This window comes from Artemia franciscana, chromosome 4 (assembly GCF_032884065.1).
Source record: "Artemia franciscana chromosome 4, ASM3288406v1, whole genome shotgun sequence".
NCBI classification, from domain to species: Eukaryota; Metazoa; Arthropoda; class Branchiopoda; order Anostraca; family Artemiidae; genus Artemia; species Artemia franciscana.
In genome coordinates, this window is record NC_088866.1 from 58,408,524 (window position 1) to 58,434,457 (window position 25,934).

The 25,934-nt window shown below is 33.6% G+C and overlaps 1 protein-coding gene across 1 annotated transcript in view; it reads left to right on the forward strand.

The window, feature by feature from the left end:
- The window catches only part of LOC136026665 (large ribosomal subunit protein mL44-like), a 44,421-nt gene extending 28,485 nt beyond the window's left edge, over positions 1-15,936 (forward strand). The window contains exon 5 of the mRNA XM_065703406.1: positions 15,886-15,936. Coding sequence (XP_065559478.1) covers positions 15,886-15,921 — 36 coding nt within the window. The 3' untranslated portion in view covers positions 15,922-15,936. The remainder of the gene's footprint in view (positions 1-15,885) is intronic.
- The last annotated feature ends 9,998 nt before the right edge of the window (positions 15,937-25,934 follow it).

Here is a 25,934-nt window from a genome sequence, read left to right on the forward strand (position 1 = left end):
TGTTGATAGTTATTCATGTTCATTTTACCCTTGGATTACAGCTTGATTTTTTTTCAGCTCGTCTTAGACTTAACGTAGCCCTTTACTTTTTTTTGGAAAAACGTCTTTGGTAGACATAGTTTTTTTTAATTAATTTCTGTGCATTTTCAATTTGCGTAGTTTTTATCGGTGAAAAAATTTGAATATTCATAGGGCTTTTTTAGACTTTTTTTTTGAGATTTTTTCTTAGAGATTTTGATTGGTAATTACATATTGGACAAATTTTGCAACAAGTTTCAATAACAGTTGTAACTAACTATTGAACTATGGACGGATGGGTGTATGAAATATCATTCAACTAGACCTGGGATTCTCAACGTGGAGCGCAGGCCCTACCGATGGGGTAAAGCAATATTTTGGTGGGTCATGGACGGGACGCTCACCCTTCGGCTGACTATACTTTAAAGCCTTAATTTTGGAACAAAAATTTCACGGGAATGACGTCACGTACATATGCATTTAAAGAGAAAAAAAAAACATCACAGTATTGAAATGACGTTATACTTTGTATAAAAGGTGGAGTATTCTGACAATATTTTTCACTAGTATAAAATATGCTTAGAGGACGACCCCAAAAAACTATCCAATTAATGGCCTTTCAGCTTGCATCAGCTAAAGACACATAAAATTATGAATAACAAAAATTTCATATCACGAGGGGGCATCTGGGTTTTAGAAATATCTAGGTGGGGCATGGCCAATATTCGTTGGGGAACCACTGAACTAAATTGATTAACAATCTGTATAGTCTCTTGGCCTCTATAGGACTGAAGCTACTACAAACAACATCATATTTCAGCCTTGAATATAGACAATCATGCCAAATAGCTTTGAACTAAATTCCCTCACCCGTTCCCGAGATATTGCTGATATGCCTATTTCAGAACCTCGAATACACATAGTTTACTTTGATCTGGTTTTATACCCCTTCAACTTTACCCAAAATGTTTAATTTAATACCCTATTCTGTTCAATCAGTATTGCATCTATACCATAAAGACAAACTGCTTAAACTGAAACTCTTTTGATTTTGTCCAATAGTTGTAGTTATTGCAGTAGTAGCAGTAGCATTAACAGTTGTAGCCACATTCGCAATCGTGGTAGTAGAAAAAGAAGCACTAGCAGTAGTCATAAGTAGTCGTTTTAGTAGGTAATCACAGTTTTAAAAAGTTATAGTCATACTCGCAAGCGGCTGCAGTGGCAAGTATTTGCAGGTACATTCACAAGTAATCGCAGCAACAAGTAGTCATAGTCACAAGTAGTTGTAGTCTGAAGTAGTCATATTCTCAGTTATTTGCAGTAGTGGTCACAAGTATTCAGAGTCAAAAGTGGTAGAATTAGTTATAATCCTAAGTAGTTGTTGTCTTAAGTAGCCGTTGTCACAGTTACTTACAAACACTATCATACTTAGCGATAATTGCAGTTGCAACTAGGTGCAGTTGCAGTCGTAAGTAGTTGCAGATGATGCATGATCTAGTTGCACTTACAAGCAGTCCCAGTCGCAAGTAGTCGTGTTAACATATGCAACAGTACGATAAATACGTTAACCACTTTTACGAGCTAGATAAAAACTATTTTCCCTCTTATTTGATACTACAGTTTGAAGTCCGTTTACCCCATACTCCCAAAAAAGAATTTTCCTTGAAATTTTAAACTCGGTCCCCAGCTGTGAGATCAAAAGACTCAACAAACATTCGTACAAAATTCGTCACTATGTTAATGAATCCTGCAAAATACTCAAATATACTGCAAAATACTCGCTTGGCTTCAGGACTTAATTTGCTGTTGTTCACCCCTCATGCAACTGACAACAGAGCTTAAGATAAGTATTGGCAAAGAGTGTTAGGCTAAGATAGTGTTTTAATAAACAGTGTCAACTTTGACAAAATCTCAAAAGTTAACTAATCAAAAGTTTATTTTTCATAACATCGTAGCGTATCTTTCCACTTTTCTAAGTTCTATATATTTCACTCAAGTTACAGAATTCACAATTTTATAAGCAAAGTCTATTTCTGTATTTCCACAATCGCTATATTTATTTATTACGCAGTCGATGTCACCTCAATATTTTGGTAAATGTTTATAATGGCTGTTTCTGTCAATAGTCCTGTCAGTTTAGAGCTTTTTGTTCGCATTTTCTCTTCTACTAATCTTAAAATATTCGCATAAAGACTAAAATTGTCTGAAAATATTAACTCTACTAAAGATGCATGTAGGTATGTGCTTCAAACTAAGTATATGAGTCGATTTACTTATTAAAAAACAAATAATTATGTATCTGTTATTTTTGTATTTGATAGGTGTAGATTGGGGATTTAAATTCTCAGGGTTTCAAGCTATGGTAGATTTCTAATAAATTCTTTTTAATCTTGAGATTTGCATGTATTTAATTCAAATTTAAATTTCAGTTGGTCTGTTGAGCACAGAAATAAAATGTGAAATTTAACTCACATTTAGCATTAAGTAAAAGACTTGTCCTTTAAAAATTTTGATTTATAAACAACTAATCATGGAAATATGATTCGACGGGATTTATCAAAATACGTATAATAATATTCAGCGGTATATATATAGCAGTTTAGACAATTTTATGGACAAATATATGCAATCCCTTGAAAAACATGACTATATTTTGTGACTATAAACAACTAATCATACAATTAATCATGGAAATATGATTTGACGGTATGTATCCAAATAAGTATATTTGTATATCTATATATATAAAAATAAGTTGTCTGTGGATGGATGTGTGGATGGATGTGTCAGGTGACGTCACCTGAAAAAACTGGATTAGGTGACGTCAAAACTGAAAAAACTAAAAAAAGGCAAAAACTACAAAAAAAACTAAAAACTAATAAAAAAAATAAAAAAGCTAAAAAACTAAAAAAACTATAAAGGTAAAAACCAATAAAAAACTAAAAAAAAAACTGAAAAAACTAAAAAAAGGCAAAAACTACAAAAAAAAACTAAAAACTAATAAAAAAAGTAAAAAAGCTAAAAAACTAAAAAAACTAAAAAAATGTAAAAAACTAAAAAAAATAAAAAATAAAAAAAACTAAAAAAAGGAAAAAACTGAAAAATAAGCTAAAATAAAGGTAAAAACCAATAAAAAACTAAAAAAAAAGGAAAAAACTAATAAATGACGACACTCAAAGAGAAAGCGACCAGGACAAAAAACTAAAAAAAAAGGCAAAAACTACAAAAAAACTAAAAACTAATAAAAAAAATAAAAAAGCTAAAAAACTAAAAAAACTAAAAAAAGGTAAAAAACTAAAAAAACTAAAAACTAAAAAAAAACTAAAAAAGGTAAAAACTAAAAGAACTAAAAAAGAAAAAAATAAATGACGACACTCAAAGAGAAAGCGACCAGGACAAAAGGAATGTTCGATTAGCAATCAACAAAGCACCGGGACACAGGGAGTATAAATGACGACCAGGACACAAGTAAAAAAAAAAAATTAAAAAAACTAAAAAGAAGGTAAAAACTACAAATAAACTAAAAAGAAAAAAAAAACTAAAAACTAATAAAAAAACTAAAAAATCTAAAAATCTAAATAAACTAAAAAAGAAAAAAATAAAGGAGAAAAACAAAACTAAAAAACGAATGTATATACAGACCGGTACACCGGGATACAAATGACGACCGGGACACAGGGAATATAAATAACGACCGGGACACAGGGACACAACTACAACGGGGACACCGGGGGAAACAGGGGGATATAAATGACGACCGGGACAAAAAAACTAAAAAGAAATAAAAACTAAAAACTAATAAAAAAAACTAAAAAATCTAAAAATCTAAATAAGCTAAAAAAGAAAAAAAAAGGAAAAAAATAAAGGAGAAAAACAAAACTAAAAAACGAATGTATATACAGACCGGGACACCGGGATACAAATGATGACCGGGACCCGGGACACAGGGAATATAAATGACGACCGGGACACAGGGACACAACTACAACGGGGACACCGGGGGAAACAGGGGGATAACCTGACAATCTATTTATATGCAAAGACAATGGGACAGCAAAGAATGTTGTATATTCGCAAGTTTTACGTAGTTAAAACCATATATATATATATATCTATATTCACAGGTGGGACATAGGGACACAACTACAATGGCGCGTAACTATTATGGCGCGTAACGACTTACGCGCGCGGGGGGGCTTGGGGGGGGGCGCGAAGCGCCCCCACCAACTAGGTGTTGGGGTGGCGCGAAGCGCCACCCCAACAGCTAGTAAGTAATATAAGTAATATAATTATCTATATATATAAAAATAAGTTGTCTGTCTGTCTGTGGATGTGTGGATCAGGTGACATCATGTTTGTTCGCATATGACGTCTGAATTATTTCACACTAATACAAAAGAAGAAAAAAACTAAAAAAGGTAAAAACTACAAAAAAAACTAAAAAGAAAAAAAAACTAAAAAAGCTAAAAAACTAAAAAAAAACTAAAAAAAGGTAAAAATCTAATAACTAAAAAAAACTGAAAAAAATAAAAAAAGGGCAAAAACTACAAAAAAAATAAAAACTAATAAAAAAACTAAAAAAGCTAAAAAACTAAAAAAACTAAAAAAAACTAAAAAAGGTAAAAAACTAAAAAAAACTAAAAACTAAAAAAGAAAAAAACTATAAAAAAGGAAAAAACTGAAAAATAAAAGAGAAAAAGAAAACTGAAAAAACTAAAAAAAGGCAAAAACTAAAAACTAATAAAAAAACTAAAAAAGCTAAAAAACTAAAAAAACTAAAAAAAGGTAAAAAAAAAAACTAAAAACTAAAAAAGAAAAAACTAAAAAAAAGGAAAAAACTGAAAAATAAGAGAAAAAGAAAACTAAAAAAATATTAACAAATATAAAAAATATAAATATAAATATAATATAAATTAGCAATCAACAAAGCACCGAGACACAAATGACGACCGGGACACAGGGAGTATAAATGACGACCAGGACATAAGTAAAAAAAAAAACAAAAAAAACTAAAAAAAATGGTAAAAACTACAAAAAAAACTAAAAACTAATAAAAAAACTAAAAAATCTAAAAATCTAAATAAACTAAAAAAGAAAAAAAAGAAAAAAGGAAAAAAATAAAGGAGAAAAACAAAACTAAAAAACGAATGTATATACAGACCGGGACACCGGGATACAAATGACGACCGGGACACAGGGAATATAAATGACGACCGGGACACAGGGACACAACTACAATGGGGACGCCGGGGGGGACAGGGGGATATAAATGACGAAGCTCAAGGGCAATCATTAGAATCATGAGGTATAGATCTGAATACGGATTGTTTTCCCATGGACCATTATATGTTGCATTTTCAAGAGTCAGTAAACCTGACAATCTATTTATATGCACAGACAATGGGACAGCAAAGAATGTTGTATATTCGCAAGTTTTACGTAGTTAAAAACATATATATATATATATATATATATATATATATATATATATATATATATATATATATATATATATATATATATATATATATATATTCACAGGTGGGACATAGGGACACAACTACAATGGCGCGTAACTAATATGGCGCGTAACGACTTACGCGCGCGGGGGGGCTTGGGGGGGGGCGCGAAGTGCCCCCACCAACTAGGTGTTGGGGTGGCGCGAAGCGCCACCCCAACAGCTAGTTAATTATAATTATAATTATTAATATAATTATTATTGTAATAATAATTATTAATATAATAATTATTAATATAATTATAATTATTATTAATATAATTATAAGTATATAAGTATATTGTCGTCATTTGTGTCCCGGTGTCCCAGTTTGTAATTTCTCTTTTAGTGTCCCGGTCGTCATTTATATTCCCTGTGTCCCGGTGTCCCGGTCGTCATTTGTGTCCCGGTGTCCCGGTCTGTAATTTCTATTCGAACATTCCCTGTGTCCCGGTCGTCATTTATATATCCCGCCTGTGCCCCCGGCGTCCCCTCATTTTACAATTAAACATTTTTCCGTGAACAAATGTCTTAAATATCTTGAATGACGTCACCGTCAAAGCAAAAATGACGACAACTAACTTCATGACGTCAGTCAACACAGAAACATGACGTCACCTGATCCACAGACAGACAGACAGACAACTTACTTTTATATATATACTAGCTGTTGGGGTGGCGCTTCGCGCCACCCCAACACCTAGTTGGTGGGGGCGCTTCGCGCCCCCCCAAGCCCCCCCGCGCGCGTAAGTCGTTACGCGCCATAATAGTTACGCGCCATTGTAGTTGTGTCCCTATGTCCCACCTGTGAATATAGATATATATATATATATATATATATATATATATATATATATATATATATATATATATATATATATATATATATATATATATATATATATATATATATATATATATATATATATATATATATATATATATATATATATATATATATATATATATATATATATATATATATATATATATATATATATATATATATATATATATATATGGTTTTAACTACGTAAAACTTGCGAATATACAACATTCTTTGCTGTCCCATTGTCTTTGCATATAAATAGATTGTCAGGTTTACTGACTCTTGAACATGCAACATATAATGGTCCATGGGAAAACAATCTGTATTCAGATCTATACCTCATGATTCTAATGATTGCCCTTGAGCTTTGTTGATGGTGATTGCTAATCGACCATTCCCTGTCCCGGTCGTCATTTATATCCCCCTGTTTCCCCCGGTGTCCCCGTTGTAGTTGTGTCCCTGTGTCCCGGTCGTCATTTATATTCCCTGTGTCCCGGTCGTCATTTGTATCCCGGTGTCCCGGTCTGTATATACATTCGTTTTTTAGTTTTGTTTTTCTCCTTTATTTTTTTCCTTTTTTTTTCTTTTTTAATTTATTTAGATTTTTAGATTTTTTAGTTTTTTTATTAGTTTTTAGTTTTTTTTTTCTTTTTAGTTTTTTTGTAGTTTTTACCTTCTTTTTAGTTTTGTTAGTTTTTTTTTACTTATGTCCTGGTCGTCATTTATACTCCCTGTGTCCCGGTGCTTTGTTGATTGCTAATCGAACATTCCTTTTGTCCTGGTCGCTTTCTCCTTGAGTGTCGTCATTTTTTTTTTCTTTTTTAGTTCTTTTAGTTTTTACCTTTTTTAGTTTTTTTTAGTTTTTTAGATGAAAATTTTTTTTAGTTTTTTCCTTTTTTCTTTTTAGTTTTTTATTGGTTTTTACCTTTATTTTAGCTTATTTTTCAGTTTTTTCTTTTTTTTAGTTTTTTTTTTTTTTTTTTTTAGTTTTTTACCTTTTTTTAGTTTTTTTAGTTTTTTAGCTTTTTTACTTTTTTTATTAGTTTTTAGTTTTTTTGTAGTTTTTGCCTTTTTTTAAGTTTTGTTTTTCTCCTTTATTTTTTTCCTTTTTTTTCTTTTTTAGTTTATTTAGATTTTTAGATTTTTTATTTTTTTTATTAGTTTTTAGTTTTTTTTTTTCTTTTTAGTTTTTTTTGTAGTTTTTACCTTCTTTTTAGTTTTGTTAGTTTTTTTTTTACTTATGTCCTGGTCGTCATTTATACTCCCTGTGTCCCGGTGCTTTGTTGATTGCTAATCGAACATTCCTTTTGTCCTGGTCGCTTTCTCTTTGAGTGTCGTCATTTTTTATTTTTTATTTTTTTTTAGTTTTTTACCTTTTTTTAGTTTTTTTAGTTTTTTAGCTTTTTTACTTTTTTTTATTAGTTTTTAGTTTTTTTGTAGTTTTTGCCCTTTTTTAGTTTTTTCAGTTTTTTTTTAGTTTTTTATTGGTTTTTACCTTTATTTTAGCTTATTTTTCAGTTTTTTCCTTTTTTTTAGTTTTTTTTAGTTTTTAGTTTTTTTTAGTTTTTTACCTTTTTTTAGTTTTTTTAGTTTTTTAGCTTTTTTATTTTTTTTATTAGTTTTTAGTTTTTTTTGTAGTTTTTGCCTTTTTTTAGTTTTTTAGTTTTTTAGCTTTTTTATTAGTTTTTAGTTTTTTTTTGTAGTTTTTGCCTTTTTTAGTTTTTTTAGTTTTTTAGCGTTTTTATTTTTTTTATTAGTTTTTAGTTTTTTTTGTAGTTTTTGCCTTTTTTTAGTTTTTTCAGTTTTGACGTCACCTGATCCAGTTTTTTCAGGTGACGTCACCTGATCCACGATCCACAGATCCACAGACAACTTATTTTTATATATATAGAAGATAGATATATAGATATATATCATGAAAAGAGAAATCACCAATGCAACAGCACAAACACAAAAAAAAAGAGACAGAAGGAGAAAAGGAAGACTCTTTTCCTAAATTAGTGATTAATATAGACCAGCACTTGAGTGAGGCCTTAACCCTACTCATCCATACAATCACATAGGTCAAACAGCATAGCCATACACAATCAACCATAAAGAATAATCCATGGACAGGCAGTCATGTCGTCAATAAGTATAAGTCGTCATTTACCAAATAATAGAAAAAATAATAAAGACAAATAATTCAGAGGCAACAACCAAACACAAGGGCTCATCAGGAGAATACACTGGCCTATATAGGGTTTCGCCACTTTAAATTCTCTACCCAGCCAAGTGTTGTGGCTACCACAGAATATCCATGGCATCCCCGTGTCAGGTATCACCCCCAAAATACATGCCTATGAAAGAAAAAAAAAACAGCAAATGTAAAACAACCAAGTAACACCAAAACAAGCTTATCCTGTTAATATATCCCTCTTTTAGCAACAATAGGTAAACTAAATATAATAAATTTTACCAAATCACAAATATTAACACATTACAAAAAACCTGAATGAACTAAACAATTATAGAATTCATCTTTACCATGTGGCTAATTTAAAAAAAAATATATAAATCAATATAATTACTACAAATCCTTGCATAATGAAGTAACTGTGAGAAAAACGCTGAATATGTGATATTTGAGTGTATATTACTTTCAGGGAATGGGAAACTAATCACTTCAAAATCAAAATCATCCGTTTTATTATACATTTTAAAACTTAATTTATTATTTTCACAAATATTAATATTTAAATCTAGGAAATGATCTTCATGACCAGCGCCATGACTAGGTTCAAGAAAAACCTCTGATGGATATATATTTTTAGAAATATCAATGAAATCCTTACAATTTAAGACCACAATATCATCTAAATATCTTTTATTATTTGACAAAACATGTTTTAAATTAATTGGATTATTCTTATCCATCATATATTTACATTCTAGTTGACTTAAAAACAAGTCAGCTATAAATGGGCTGGCATTCCCCCCCCATGGGAATTCCCACAATTTGCTTGTACAAATCACCACCAAATCTCATATAAGTATTGTATAAAACAAATTCTAATAACTCAAAAATCATATCCAAGCTGTAACATCTCAAGTTAACTGTAGTATTAAAGCAATTTGTCCATATAGCTTTTTTATTATAAGTGTCTATTTTTAAGAACCTTTTACTAGATAAGAGGAAAGATTTCTTGATAACAGTTTTTAAATTATCAAACACTATATTAAGTGATAAATTAGTATACATTGTCGCAAAATCGAAAGACTCAATTCTTTTAGCTGAAACCATTGTTAAAGAATCTATCACCTGCAGTGAATTATTAACACTCCAATATGGATTAAAATTCGAAAATTTTTTAATACCAGAACAATAGGTTTTAAGTTTATTTACAATTTCCTTTAAAATTAAAGAGAGGTCAGTAGCAGCAATGCGGGTTGGACATTTAGCTGCTCCAGCAATAAACCTTGGTCTAGGGGGATTCTTATGAAATTTTACAGTCCAATATATGAAAGCGAACTTTTTATCATTGTCATTTATTTTAATATTAAAAATTTTAAAAAGTATTTCTTCAGTCTTTTCAATTAAATTCTCATCCTCTATATTTACCTTTTCGTAAACATTAGTTGTGCATAACTCCCTTTTTAAGATATCACAATACAGCACAATTCTGACAAATTATGGCAAAATTATTATTAGCTTTATCCACTGGCACAATTACAAATTCATTTTTTAGATTAGCAATTGCTTGTTTAATCTTCGCATTATAAAATAATGATTTAGTGTTACTATTTTTTAAGTTAGAATATATTTTATTTCTTATTCTACTAATAATTAAATTCTCCCAACTTCGAAAACTCTCTTTATTTTTATTCTCTTTCTTACACCACTTATCAATAAATAAATCAAAATCATTTTCCAAGCCATCAAGAACACTCGATGGTTTCAGATGATGAGAAAGACGGAAATTAGCCCCTTTATTCAGTATAATTTGAAGATCATCTTGCTTTATTATTTGCTTGCTTTATATATATATATATATATATATATATATATATATATATATATATATATATATATATATATATATATATATATATATATATATATCCACATGACGTCATGAAATTAGTTGTCGTCATTTTTGCTTTGACGATGACGTCATTCAAGATATTTAAGACATTAGTTCACGGAAAAATGTTTAATTGTAAAATGAGGGGACGCCGGGGGCACAGGCGGAAATATAAATGACGACCGGGACACAGGGATTGTTCGAATAGAAATTACAGACCGGGACACCGGGACACAAATGACGACCGGGACACCGGGACACAGGGAATATAAATGACGACCAGGACACTCAAAGAGAAATTACAAACTGGGACACCGGGACACAAATGACGACCGGGACACAGGGAATGTAAATGACGACCGGGACACAGGGACACATCATTAGAATAATGAGGTATAGATCTGAATACGGATTGTTTTTCCCATGGACAATTATATGTTGCATGTTCAAGAGTCAGTAAACCTGACAATCTATTTATATACATAGACAATGGGACAGCGAAGAATGTTGTATATTAGCATGTTTTACGTAGTTAAAAACATATATTTATATCTATCTCTATTCACAGGTGGGACACAGGGACACAACTACAATGGCGCGTAACTAATATGGCGCGTAACGACTTACGCGCGCGGGGGGGCTTGGAGGGGGGGGGGTGCGAAGCGCCCCACCAACTAGGTGTTGGGGTGGCGCGAAGCGCCACCCCAACAGCTAGTATATATATAAAAATAAGTTGTCTGTCTGTGGATCAGGTGACGTCATGTTTCTGTGTTGACTGACGTCATGAAATTAGTTGTCGTCAGTTTTGCTTTGACGGTAACGTCATTAACGGTATTTAAGACATTTGTTCACGGAAAAATGTTTAATTGTAAAATGACTGAAGAACATACAATGGCAACAGCCGAGGAAGCTGCTCAAAGAGTTTATGCCAAAAAACTTGCTGCTGATAGAGAAAGTAAGAAAAGAAAGCGTTCCGAGGAATCACAAGAACAGCAAGAAAACAGGGTTGCGGCTAAAGAACGCAAAACCGCGCAGTTAGATGAAAATCCACCTGGACAGCGAGAGTCAAAACATATCAAAACTGAAAATGATAGCGATGATGATTGGGTTTGGGATTTTGACTTGGATAAGGTCATCAATGCCTACCAGATTTAAGCAAAAAAAACGAAGGTTCGTCGATATGTACTTCATAGTGACGCTGAAAAATAAAGAAGAAAAAGAAAACTGAAAATAGAAAAAAGGTAAAAAACTAAAAAAAAAACTAAAAAGAAAAAACACTCAAAGAGAAATTACAGACCGGGACACAAATGACGACCGAGATAGAGGGAATATAAGTGACGACCGGGAACCTCAAAGAGAAATTACAGACTGGGACACCTGGACACAAATCACGACCGGGACACAGGGAATATAAATGACGACCGGGACACAACTACAACGGGGACGCCGGGGGCAGAGGCGGGATATATAAATGACGACCGGGACACAGGGATTGTTCGAATAGAAATTACAGACCGGGACACCGGGACACAAATGACGACCGGGACACACGGAATATAAATGACGACCGGGACACTCAAAGAGAAATTACAAACTGGGACACCGGGACACAAATGACGACCGGGACACAGGGAATATAAATAACGACCGGGACACAGGGACACATCATTAGAATAATGAGGTATAGATCCGAATACGGATTGTTTTTCCCATGGACAATTATATGTTGCATTTTCAAGAGTCAGTAAACCTGACAATCTATTTATATGCACAGACAATGGGACAGCGAAGAATGTTGTATATTCGCATGTTTTACGTAGTTAAAAACATATATTTATATCTATCTCTATTCACAGGTGGGACACAGGGACACAACTACAATGGCGCGTAACTAATATGGCGCGTCACGACTTACGCGCGCGGGGGGGCTTGGGGGGGCGCGAAGCACCCCACCAACTAGGTTTTGGGGTGGCGCGAAGCGCCACCCCAACAGCTAGTATATATATATATATATATATATATATATATATATATATATATATATATATATATATATATATATATATATATATATATATCAGTTAAGACAATTTTATGGACAAATATATACAATCCCTAAACAAAAACATGACTATATTTTGTGACTGGTTGGTACTGAAAAGGTGAGAAATTCTGAAGTAATACGGTAGTTGCATTCCGTTTCTGTCGTGTACTCATGTTTTGTGAATTTTCACTTTATATCAACATTTTATAAGTAATTGTTTGAAAAAAAGTCGATGCCATTCAACTTATACAAACCGAGAATTTAGACCCATCTATACCAGCTAGATAAAAATAAATAAACACATAATTATTTGCCTTCTTTTATAAACAAGTTCTCGAATATCTATTCTTCGTAAATGATTGCTCCGACCTTTGAAGGAGTATTTCGAGTCATATACTTAGTTCTAAGCATATACTTATACGAACCTTTATTAAAGTTTTAAAGAGGTTGGGCTATATTTTAATTATTTAGGATGAACCGAGGAGGTGATACGTCATATAATGCAGCGCTTTAATTAGATAAAAATAGGCAGTAAATTGCCCATCTTTTGCTTACCAAAATCTAAAACTTAAATTAATAATGTTTGCACTGATTATACATTTACTTTCTATTATACAAATTCCCTAAAAAACAAGAACGCTGTAAAAACCACCTTGTTTCGCAAAAAAAAAGCATTAGCAAGACTCGAAAACAAGTTTTTGACAGGAAACACAAGTGAATATTTTGCTTCTCAACCCCGTTGTGACATCACAATCCTGAAATATCATTTCGACAGCTTAAAGAAGTTATGATTTTAAATTTCCCCTACTTGTGATTATGAAATAAAGATTTTCACCTCCCAGTTGGCTTTTGTGGTAATAAGGACAGATCGGGACCCAGAGATCGAATCACGCTACAGAAATGCACTGCAGGGCCGACGCAGGGACCATAGTAGTCAAGAAGCGTCGTTAATTCTTAAATAATAAGGACAGATTCTCGTTATTAACTTAGATTTAATTAAATACTTTTTGCCGGTATGCGTCATTAGTAAAATCTAACAGAGACCGCAAAAAGTATTTGAAACCTTGTTTCTAACTTGTTTGCAAAACGAAACAGGATTGCTAACAACTACGTCAGGGGGAGCATCCCCCCCCCACGGATCCGCCACTGGCTTGAGATGAACTTTCGAGTGAACATTTTACGCTAGGGAATTTGCCAAAATTCTTATACTTCCTTTTCTTTTTTGTAATCGTACTTTTGCTTTGCCGACTCAATTTTACGTTTGAACCATGTTAGAGCAACTATCATGGGGAAAAAAATTAAGCATTAAGCAGGATTTTTCACTGGTGAAATTCGTCATGGGGGAGTTTTCCACGGGATAAATTTTCCAAAGAGAATTTTCTGTGGGAGGAACTTACTACGAGGGGGTGGGTTATTTGCGGGAAAACTTTTCCACAGAGGTGAATATTTCCGACATAATTTAAAAACAATTTCTTAGAAAGTATTTTTCAAATGAAAGTGCGCTAAAACAAAAATTCTCCCGGAAACCGGCCATGGAAAATTTTTCAGGGCAATTTTTCTGGTGACAGGGAGAGGGTATTATACATGAGAATGAATTTTCATAGAGGGATTGTCAGGGAGAGAAGGAATTTTCCATTGATGGGAGTTGGAATTCCCTACTCTATTTGAAAACGATCAGAGATTAAATTTATTTTTTTTTTCAACTGAAAGAAGGAGTAATATCAAAACTTATAACGAACAGAAATTATTACACATATAAGGAGGGCCACCCTCTCCTCAATACCCCGTTCTTTACCTTAAAGTTTTATTTTTGTCCCAGTTCCTTACGAACGACTCTTGAAACGCGCGGGCCGTTTAATTAGAACAATATGCTTTTTTAAATGTTCTAAGAAAACTTTTCCGTAAAGATCGAGGCATTTAAGCGAGAGTTGCCCTCTTATACAAGCAATATTTCCGTTAGTTTTAAGCTTTGATATTACTCCTTACTTTCAGTTGACAAAACTTGTTTTTTATTTAATTGTTAGTGAATACGGATATTTCAGCGTCATTCCAGTGTTTATTTAATTGTTAGTGAATACGGAGCTACGGTTATTTCAGCGTCATTTGAAAGATCAAATGCTGTTTTTATTAAACCTCTTAGATGAAAGTATGAGTAAAATGAATGAACTTTAAAGGTTTTGCGAGTTCAGGGTGCGAGAATAGGTTTGAAAATAAATTTTAAGAAGACTAAGCCACTGACGCAAGGAATAAGTGAATATGAAAAGGTGACGTTGGGTAACGAAAAGATTGATCAGGTGGACAGCTTCACTTACCTTGGTAGTGTTATTAGCAAAGACGGTGGGAGCAGGAAGATGTTAAAAGTAGAATAGCCAAGGCTCAGCTTTTTCTTACGCTTAGAAAAAAGTTTGGAAAAATAGGAATGTAAGTCTATAAACAAAGATTAGAATATTGGAAACTACAGTGATGACATTGGTCAAACATGGGTCTGAAGTATGGGTGCTCCAAAAAACGGATGAAGATTTCCCAGATGTTTTCCAGAGAAATTATCTACAGATTGTTCTATGATTGAAGCTATGGTGATGACTGTGGTCAAATATGGTTCTGAAGCATGGGTGCTCAGAAAAGCGAAAGAAGATTTGCTAGATGTTTTCCAGAGAAATGGCCTACAGATTGTTCTGGGTACCTGGCTGACTGACCGCATTTCAAACAGTAGGCTTTATGAAAAGTGTGGTTCAACCCCGCTTTCTAGGGCTATAATGAGACAAAGGGTTAAGATGACTAGAGCTCGTTCTGTGGATGAAAGAAGAGAGATTGTCAAAAATTGTCCTTTTCGGCCAACCGTCTACGGTTCAACGGAAAGCAGTTCAGCCGCGGTTGGGGTGGGAGGATGTCACAGATAAATATTGAAAAGAAATGGTAACTTCCTTGGAGGTGGTAAAGATGGAGGCTTGAATAGATTGGGATGGAAGAGGAGCATGTGCAGCTGTGTTGGCCTCAAGCGGCTTGGTGCCGCGGTGAATATTTAGTAGCAGTGTAAGTAGTAAAGTACCTAAAAAGGGAAATGATAAAAAAAAAGTTGAAAACTTCAGGCGACTTCCAACAAATCTGGCTAAAGTCTGGCTATACATAACATATTACTTTACCATATGAGGACACTATTATCAGGCTACAAGCCCAAAATAGAAAGGAAAATAAATTTTTTATGTTACTTACGGTGTGTGAGAGTTTAGCACAGGTAAAACCAGAACAACAACAGTGAAGGTAAAGTAAGCTTTCATTTTAACACAGAGTAGAAACTTACATCCCTTAGAAACTTTAACACAACTGATTATGTGCTTGGTGTAAGAACAATACTCTAACTTCGGATTATTGTTGAAACCATATACGTTCTCTTGTATAAGAATTTCGAAATCCTGAATAATATTGATTTTAGTATTTTTATGGTTTCAACACATTGAAACGTAACTGAAGTGGCTGGCAAGTCTAACAACAAGAGTGTGATTGGGGAAAAGACTCAAACTTAAGCCTAGAAGAAACCCAGTGCTGGTATTTTGAATGCGAAAAATGACCCTAGAATCTTTTTTTTGAACTGTCCGCATTATCGATTTTCTTTTGGCTCCATACTCTTCTTTTCTGCTTAAAATAGAAGATGATATTATATTACAGGCGTTCATATACCGAAATTTTCTTTCATATTTGCATAATTAGATGTGTTTCTAGTCTTCATAACACTTGAATAAATTTGAAATTAATAAATTCGAAAGACATTGTCCAAAAACTTCTTAAAGAGCCCGCAAGTAACTGAACGAATAACTACATAAATAAGTGTACTCAAAAAGCCAAAAAAAAATTTACTAGAGAGAGTTAAAAAGAAACTAAATCAACAGTCATAAACAGTCAGTGTTTCGGAGCAAGGCTGGTTGCAACCTCTTTGTGTTAAAGACATCATATGTATCTTTTAATTATTGTGTATCCCGTTATTTTCATTTGAAAATCTCTTCTAATAGTACAATTTATTTTTGTTTCAACATCATATCAACAGTTTTCCTAAATTTGTGGGAGGCTGCCGACACTCTTTTTGTTTTGCTCTTTACGCCAAACTTGAAGTTTTTAATAGAAAATAATTCGGTAAAACATGTTAGTTAGGTATATTGGCTTTCAAAATGAAAGCAAAGCATCTCTATATATTTGAAAGTAATTTTTTTTTTTACTATTCTTTGATATATTTAAAAGCAAACATTTCTCTTTAATAACTATGTTATCATCAATGAGAGGGGAATAGTTACCCCGTCATGGCGTCCGTTGCATGTTTAGCCCAAAACATGTTCCTCCGAATAAAAGAAGGTCAGAGGTCAAAGGTCTCTGTCCATATATGTTGAAAGCAAGTCCAATGGAAATTTTGGATATTTAGACTAAAATCTGAGCATAAAAGGCAGCTGAACTTCACTATATTGTTGATTTTATTGGATAAGCCATCTATAACAGCACCTTTATTTTTGTGGACTGTATATATTTTTAGACAAAAATATGCCACCATGTGCCGGAGATACTTGGAGACTGGAAGGCTGTATAAGTAATCCTTTGATTTTTGTAGGCCAATTCTCACATCAATATTAGAATTTCATTTAACAGCACTTGTCCCTTTTTGGAAGAAAATGTTGTTTTACAGATTCAAGCGATATAACTGACATTTTCTTTTATGGTGCCCTTTTCATTGCTTAGCAACAGCAATAAAATTTTAAATTCGAGCGAAAATTTTCTATAACCTATGGCTGCAGATTTGGTTCTTGAATTTCAAGAATAAATAAACAAAAAACGATCACGCATCAGTATCCATCTTTCCCTGAAAAAATATGAAATTATAATAGATGAGGAGCTCCTAGCTTTCAGGTATGTTTTAATGTTTTGCATTGGTAGTAGCATTTTAATATGTGCTAATATGTTGTTGTTTTTCCCTATGCTGCCGATTTCAATATGTTACAATATATTGCTAAGGGTCTAACCTCAGCAGCTCTTCCGGAAGCCTTTGAAGAGCGGATGAAAGTACATTACATCAGTTTGTTTGTACAAAATAATTTTAATGAAAAACATCATTTGGAATTTTTGAGGGCGCGATAGCTTCATTACTGTTTCGTACATCCCAAGGAAACATCAGGTAAAGCAATTTTCAAATACAAGCTAGATCCAAACCCAGTTCAAAACAGGGCAGTTTGTGATTCAATGCAAATATTGGCTTTAGGCGCAAGGTTTGATTTTGTCCCCTCCTTCACATCACCCTCGTCCCTCCCCGTAGGAAAAATAAAGACTAAACAATAGAAAGACAAAGAAAAAATGAGGATAGTTTTCAGCCAAAAAAATGAAAAACATGCGAAAAACACAATATGTAAGGCTTTGTGCCAAATCCTCGAATTTGGCACAATTTGGAAACCAATTAAAATTTTGTTTTTATGTTTGGTATAGTTATTCATCTCAATACATATTCAAGTTGCCATTCATTAATTTATTGAATGTAATTCCTATTTGTTTTCAATTCAAATATGTACACGGTCTTTTTGCCTTTTCTGCTCGCTTTAGGTTTTAAAAGAGTTCTTTATTTTCTTAGAAATACGTATTTTCTAGAAAGTGGTTTAAGTGAATTACTTAAAAGGGTATTAGATCATCATAATTTCCTGAAAATGAACTTGTTCAGTATTCTACGAATACTCATCAGGAACCATTACCTCTGATGAGAAACAAAAAAACAAACAGGTATCGCTTGAACATATTTTTCTGGAGATTTTATTGTTGAATGTATTGTTAGTCAAAACATCCTGTTTTCTACTTCAACACTTCTCCTGTACTTTCAGCTTTTAAAACGAATTATTAAATCCGAAGAGTCTCTTTAATTTGAGGGGGCAAGCACGCCCTTCTTCAAGCCCTTTTTTATTCAAATTTTCTTATTTCTCATGGGGTGAGGGGGGGCTGGGAATCAGGATTAGTCAAAACGGCATGACTTCCACAGTTTTCAAGGGTTCTTCGAACAAATTTTTTTCATAGGGATATATCCCATGAAATTTGGAAGGGTAAGTCGTTGGACAATGGCCTAGTCCCTAGTCCCTTTGGAAACAGAGTAAAAATGAATGAAAATAAGATAATGATAAGGAATTATGTTGTAAGGAAAGATTTGAGGGAAATCAGAAATTCTTAGGAGGGTGTAAGGAAAGAGGCTCTGAATAGATTAGATATGAATAGACTTCTGAATACAGCGTGCGTTGCTGCATTGGCGTCAGATGGCTTAGTGCTGCAATGAGTTGCTAGTAGTACTAGCAGTAATAGTAGCAGTAGTGATCAGAAATGTTTCATTTGAATCTTCATAAAAACAACGGTCCTGTTAGTGATTTCTATTAAAAGGAACCGTCTGCATGTATTTTAGGATCATCTGCTTGATAGGATTACAAATTTACAAATTAGTTTGATAAGATTACACCAGTGGGGGGACAAACATGAAAAGCAAACCCGAAACGCTTCGAATATCTTTCTCTAAAAAAAACACCTATTTTTTGTAGATAGAGGATTGATATCTCGAGAGTGACCGTCCTCCGATCACTTTGACTCTTAAAAGGGCACTCTAACTTGTGATTTCCAACCCAATGAACCCCCTTTAGAATTAATGCGACTAGCCTCTCCACCTTATATACCCTCGAGACGTAACTTAAAACCCTTGTACTAAGGGCTGTTCGGGGGGGGGGGTTGTCACCCTCAAACATATAATTTTCAGATCTTTCAACTGCATTAAACAAAATGACTATCTCGAAATTATTAGTAAATGTGTTTTGGGAACTGATGAGCGTGGAGAGGCTTGTTACCCTTTATTCGCTTTTAACTATCAAAAAAGGCAATTGCAATCGAATTTGCAATCGAAAGGGCCATTTGCGAAGTTTCTATGATAACAAATAGCCATACCAAAATTTCTATCCGTTGATATCTGGAAAATACTAGGTGTGTATCCACCCTCTGATCTTTTCGAATCTTTAACTGGGCACAGGAACTTCTTGCTACCAATCCCAAGAGCAACTTCCGAAGTTTATACTACGACCCTTTCTTTAAAAAACTTACACGCTCCCAGTTAAATCTCCAACCCTTACCATGAGGTTTGTTGGGTGGGGGGGTATCTTCCTTAAAGACATAATTTCCAGATTTTTTTTTAGCTACTGTTAACAGAATTGCTAACTAAACATTTTAATTGAATGCTTTAGGGGAAATGGCGAGCAAGGGAGGGGATTGTTTTTTTTTCCCAATCACTTTTGACTTTTAATTAGGGTACTAGCCTTTTCAATTTCCAATTGAAAAGCCCTTCGATACGAAGGGCCCTGGTCTAAAAACAAAAAATAAACAAATAGAAAAGAAATAAATAATATTTTACATCCATTTCGCTTTTTACATAAATTCCTGCAAACTCTCTTCATAATTTGATAGATTAGAAGACACAATTTTTGTTTTCTGCTTGTTTATGTTAGCTCGGACATTCTATGCATTTTTGTCAGGTGTCCAGCCCAAACTTAATAAACTGCCATCTAGGTCTTAATTGAACTACAAAATATAAGCGTCTCAGTAAAAGAAGGAATTTTAAACAACAATTAACATGTGCATTTAAATTGTGAAGTTATCTAGGAAGCTAAACCTCCTGTTGATGTATTTTCATTCTTTATTTTACTATCTGGAACATTCTTAGATAAGACTTGAAGAAGGAGCTCTTTTAAGGAAAACATCAAAGTATTAGGCTTAGCTTTAGGTTGTTTAGCCTATTTTATGCTTCTTTTTATTTATGTATTAAATCCAAATGCAGTAAGCCTTATCAAGCATGTTGCACATTATATTCTTTATGACAACATAATACACACATACAATTCTATGAAAATAACACGCTATGAAAACATAAATGTCATAGAAACAATTAATAGACTACAAAAAATTACTTTTGAAAGACTGTACCCTTATAGTTGCAATTGTTTCCAATGGTAGTGCATTCCAAGTCTTCCACGCTTAGTTACATAAAGAGTTTTATCATAATCTTTTTGTGAGTGGGGCAGGTACTTTTTGTGTTGTTGTCAATAGGTACTAGCCTACTTTAAATATTAAAAAATTGTCTGATGTTTCTTTCTGAGTAGGCTATAGGAGCAATTCTGCACTAGCATTAGAATGTGTTTCCAAAATAGTGCCAGAACAAGGAAGTATTGTGAGCAAAAAAACAGCAAATTCAATGCACTAATCCTTTGAAATAAAGCAGAACCAGAGGACAATTTTCAGACAAATTTCCATGGCATAATTTAGCCTAGGTTTTAAATCAATTCCTGAATCTAATTCTAAACTAAACTGTTTTCCAAGATAACAAAACCTCTTCATGTGAAATTTTACCTATATGCTACTGTATTAAAAAAAAGATAAATATATATACAGCATAAATATAAACCTAGTTATTTAATTGCCTCACTGGACATGAGGAATAGATTTAAAAACTTCGCGACAATTTTCAAGATGTTAGTCTAGCACCAGTGTTGCCACTTGACAGCGATCTGAAGGCAGTGCCAGTTAGGCGAAAATTGACGCTTTGGTGCATCCTTCCTACCAAAATAGATTTAATTTTCGGTGAATTTTGATGCCTGTAATTGGCCTACGTCCTTACTATTAAAAAAAACTCCATTTTCTCAAACCAGTCAGTTTTTGTCATTGATTCTTTCAAATTTCTTTTAACTAAAATAATTTGTTTTAAATGGCGAATTTCATCTAGAAATTTGTACAGAAAACATGGAAAAGGACCAGGGAAAGTGAAACCCCTGAACCCCCTCCCGCAAAAGGAAAGGGAGAATACAAATTTTAATGATAAATCTATTCATTTATAATTCAGGTATTCTTATCCGTTTTTTATCACTAATAGCTCGTCTAGATTATTTTTTTTCCGTAAGATTGGGATAGACAATTAAAAGAACGAATATCTAGTCATTTGTGTTCTAAATCACAATAACAGCTTATCAATCCCTTTTTGTCTCCATTTTCTGTTTTTTACAGAAAAGCAGTGCGTATTATCATTTTCGTCTAATTTTTATTTATTGTTCTATTGAGCGACATCTATGATTTATCGGTCTTGAAAACGAATAAAAGGGACAGAAACAATTACAACAGCTAGCTCTTTGTTTTATTTGCTAAGAAAGTCGATATTCTGGTCCTGCTCTAAAAGATGAATATGCTAAATTTAAGATTGTTACTGCCTCAGCAAATAATCAAGATGAAATTACCCAGCGCTGATCTGTCTTTCCTTTTTTTAGATTTTGGACTCTTTGCGCAGTCAGGGGCATAGTTAAAGGGGAGGGAAGAGGAACTTGGAAGTCAAAAAAAATTTCTTTGGGAGCCCCTTTTGAAGTCTCAAAAATTATCTAAGACTCTTTAGTTACACTATTAAGGCTTGGAAATAATAATCCCAAGTCAATTTTCAAACAGGGCGTGTGTTAGAGCATCTTGAATCTCGTTTGGATTTTGGAAAATTATCCAAAACATTTTTGCTATGCTATTCCGGTTTCAAAATAAAAATTCTGAACTAAGTATCAAATAGGGCGTGTGTTGGAGCATTTTATATCTCGTTTTAATTCTTGAAAAGTATCTAGAACTCTTTAGCTGCACCATTCAGGGTTCAAAATAAGAATTTCAAGCTAAGAATCAAACAGGGCCTGTGCTACAGCATCTTGAGTCTCGTTTGAATCTCGAAAATTGTCTAAAACCCCTTAATTAAGCTATTCAGGCTTCGAAATAAGAATTCCAAGCTTAGTTTCAAACAAAACCTGTGCTACAGCATCTCGAACCTCGTTGAATTCTCGAAAATTATCTAAAAATCTTTGTTTACGCTATTCAGGGTGCAAAATCTTGAATCTCGTTTGGACTTATCTAATAAAATTGTCTAAAACTCTTCAGCTAAGCTCTTCTGGCTTCAAAAGAAGAATTGCAAGCCAAATATCAAACAGGGCCGGTGTTACAGCATTTTGTATCTCGCTTTAATTCTTGAAAATTATCTAAGACTCTTTAGCTACGCATTGCAGGATTCAAACGAAAAATTCGAAGATAAGTATCAAACAGAACCAGTGTTACAGCATCTTGAATCTTGTTTGCATTCCTGAAAATTATCTGAAACTCTTTAGCTAAGCTATTCACGCTTCGAACTAGGAATTCTAAGCCAATTTTCAAACAGTGGGTGTGTTACAGCATTTTAAATCACGTTTTAATTCTTGAAAATAATATAAAACTCTTTAGATACGCTATTTCAGCTTCGAAATAAGAATTCTAAACTAAGTTTGAAACAGGCTCTGTGTTACAGCATCTTTAATCCCGTTTCAATTCTTGAAAATTATCTAAAACTCTAGCTACGCCATTTAGGCTTCAAAATGGGGATTCCGATCTAACTATCAAAAAGAGCCTGAGTAATAGCATCTTGGATCTCGTTTGAAGTCTTATCAAAAACTTTTTAGTTCCTCTATTCAGGCTTTGAAATAAGAATTCCAAGGTAAGTTTCAAACAGTACCTATGTTACAACTTCTTGAATTTCGTTTGAATTCTTGAAAATTATCTAAAACTCTTTAGTTAAGCCATTCAGGCTTCTAAACAACAATTCAAAGCTAAATTCAGCGGCTATTACAAGAAATAATAAGGCAACAGGAGCTTTTGCAATGACTTCAGGACTTGTCAAATGATTTCATTCTTTTGATAGAATGCTGTTCTTTACGGGATTGGTCACAATCATTTTTGTTTCATGTCAATGATGACGAGATGTATCCCGAGAAGCTACTTTTCAAGGAGTATATTCAACAAAGGTTAGATTTGGGTTACGATGAGGAATAATTTTATTTATTATTTCTGAAATTATATTTTGGTCTCTTTTTTTTTAGCGTTTTTTTACAGAAGCTTGTCACCAAATATTGAAGTTGGGGACTTATGGCCCCCAATTGGAGTAGAGAGCTTTAATCCATTTCAAGTACCCCTGCTTAATACGAGTATCCTCCTGGCTTCGGGGGTTACAGTAACTTGAGCCCACCATGCCTTGATAGAAAATAATTTTGATCAGTGCCTCCAGGGACTTCTAATTACTGTGTTGCTAGGGTTATACTTTTCATTTCTTCAAGGGTTGGAATATATAGAAGCCTCTTTCACTATTGCAGATAGAATCTATGGGTCTACATTCTTTTTAGCAACAGGTTTTCATGGTTTACATGTACTTATTGATACTATTTTTCTCATAATTTGTATTTTGCGTCATGCTAAGTGCTACTTCTCCCCCCAACATCATTTCGGGTTTGAGGCTGTGGCTTGATACTGACACTCTGTTGACGTTGTATAATTGTTTCCTTGTCTTTCTATCTACTGATGAGGGGAATAAAATCTTTCTAGTATAAATATTAAACTTGACTTCCAATCGAGGGATCCTATTAGGGAAAGATAATTATTTTTATTTGATTAAGAATTTTTATGCTTGTTTTTATTATGCTAACCCTGGGGATGTTTGTAAATAAAAAAGTCTCTCTGGATCACGAAAAAAGTTCCCCATATGAATGCGGATTCGATCCTTTAAATTCCTCTCGTACCCCCTTTTCTATTAGATTCTTTGTTATTACTCTAATTTTTCTTATTTTTGATGTAGAGATTACTCTACTCCTACCCATAGTATTTTTGAACATGTCTTGACCGACAACCTACCTAGTTATCTTCTTTTCTTTCATCCTTGTCGCGGGAGTATTTTATGAGTGAAGGGAAGGTGCCCTCAGATGAATTAAATAATTGTCAACTCTATTAAAGATTGCTTTATTTAGGAGAATAGTTTAAATAGAACCTGTGTGCAGGGCCTGTGTTACAGCATCTTGAGTCTCATCTGAATTCTTAAAAACTTTCTAAGGCTGTTTAATTACACTATTCAGGCTTCGAATTAAGAATTCCAAGCTAACTTTAAAAAAGGGCCTGTGTTACAGCATTTTGAATCTCCTTTGAATTTTCAAAAATTAGAGTGTTTGATGGTTTATGCCACCTCATAAAAAAAAATGTTTTTCTATAATAATCAACGTGAGTACTGATGTGAGTAATTCAAAAAGCCTAGTGGTTGTAGTTTGTCACGCCGATGAAGTGAAAGGAGATCAGAGTGTTGGATGGGAGAAAGTTGTGAGTGACTCTTTCTTAAACCTGATTCAGGTACAGCAGGGCACAGCTGGAGATCTACTCACATCGTAAAAAAACTGTCTGCTTAAACAAATTGCAGTACTAAAGCAGAATCTGATCGGTTTTACATCAGATAATGCATCTGTCATGATGGGAGGACAAGGTGGCGTGCAAGCAAAGCTCTCGCTTGACTTACCAAACATATTTGTCCTCGGGTGTGTATGCCATCCAATTTATTTATGTGCTAGTGCTACAAATCAGAAGCTACCTGAGGACATCGAAGAATTATGTCAGGACATCTATAATTACATTAGCGGAAGTCCCAAAAGGGCTGGGGAGTTTATCGAGATGGAGAAATTCATGGGGCTTGACGAGCATAGGACTCTGTGCCATGTTAAAACTAGGTAGCACTCCCGACTCCCAGTTGCTCTACGCTATCTTGAGCAATGGCAATTCTTGATGCTTTCCATTCTGAGTGAAAGCTTTAAAGAAGGGAACAAGCCAGCCAAAACCACAGCTATTCTAGAGAAATTGCTTTCACCGATCTTCAAAGCCTATTTTACTTTCCTAACATGTATACCACCGTTTGTTACAGACCTGAATAGACAATTTCATTCAGAGGGGACACAAATTCACATTCTCTACAATTGGGTTTGTGAAGTGTGCAAAACAATTGTCAGTCATTTTTTTAAGTCATCGTACTTGGAGAAAACCAAAGCATCTCTGATATAGTTCAGGAGCCCACAGCATTTCCGACATGTGAAAGAAGTAGAATGTGGCAGTCGTGAAGAAGTCCTGTTTATCAACGAAAAGATCTTGTTATCAACTTCAACTACTTTCAAGACAACATGCACAAAATACTTGATAGGACAGAGTGACAAAATGAGGAAAAGTTTTTCAGTTCGAAGTACTCGTTGACTGAATACCTGGACAGACTAGACCCAAAGATAGCAATGTGTCTCAACCATGGGAGACTGAGCATTGTCTCACTACTTGACCAGTTTCCAAATTTGGCAAAGGAAAATGATGTAGAATATTTTGCCAAGGACTAGAAACGTTGATCATTTTGCTCTAATCTCAAGAAATATGCAGACTCTGTCCCAATTGTAAAGTAGTAGAACAGTTGTAAAGTAGTGAACAGTATGATAGTCCTCAAATAATTAGTTTTCCGTTCTTGTGTGAATTCATAATGGAAACGCTCATCCTGCTTCATTCTTCTGCTTGTGCTGAAAGGACTCTTTCTGATGTCACTATAAGCAAGACTAAGTTGGGAAACAAACTTGTCCTCTCTCGGTCTCTCCATGTTTCACTTGC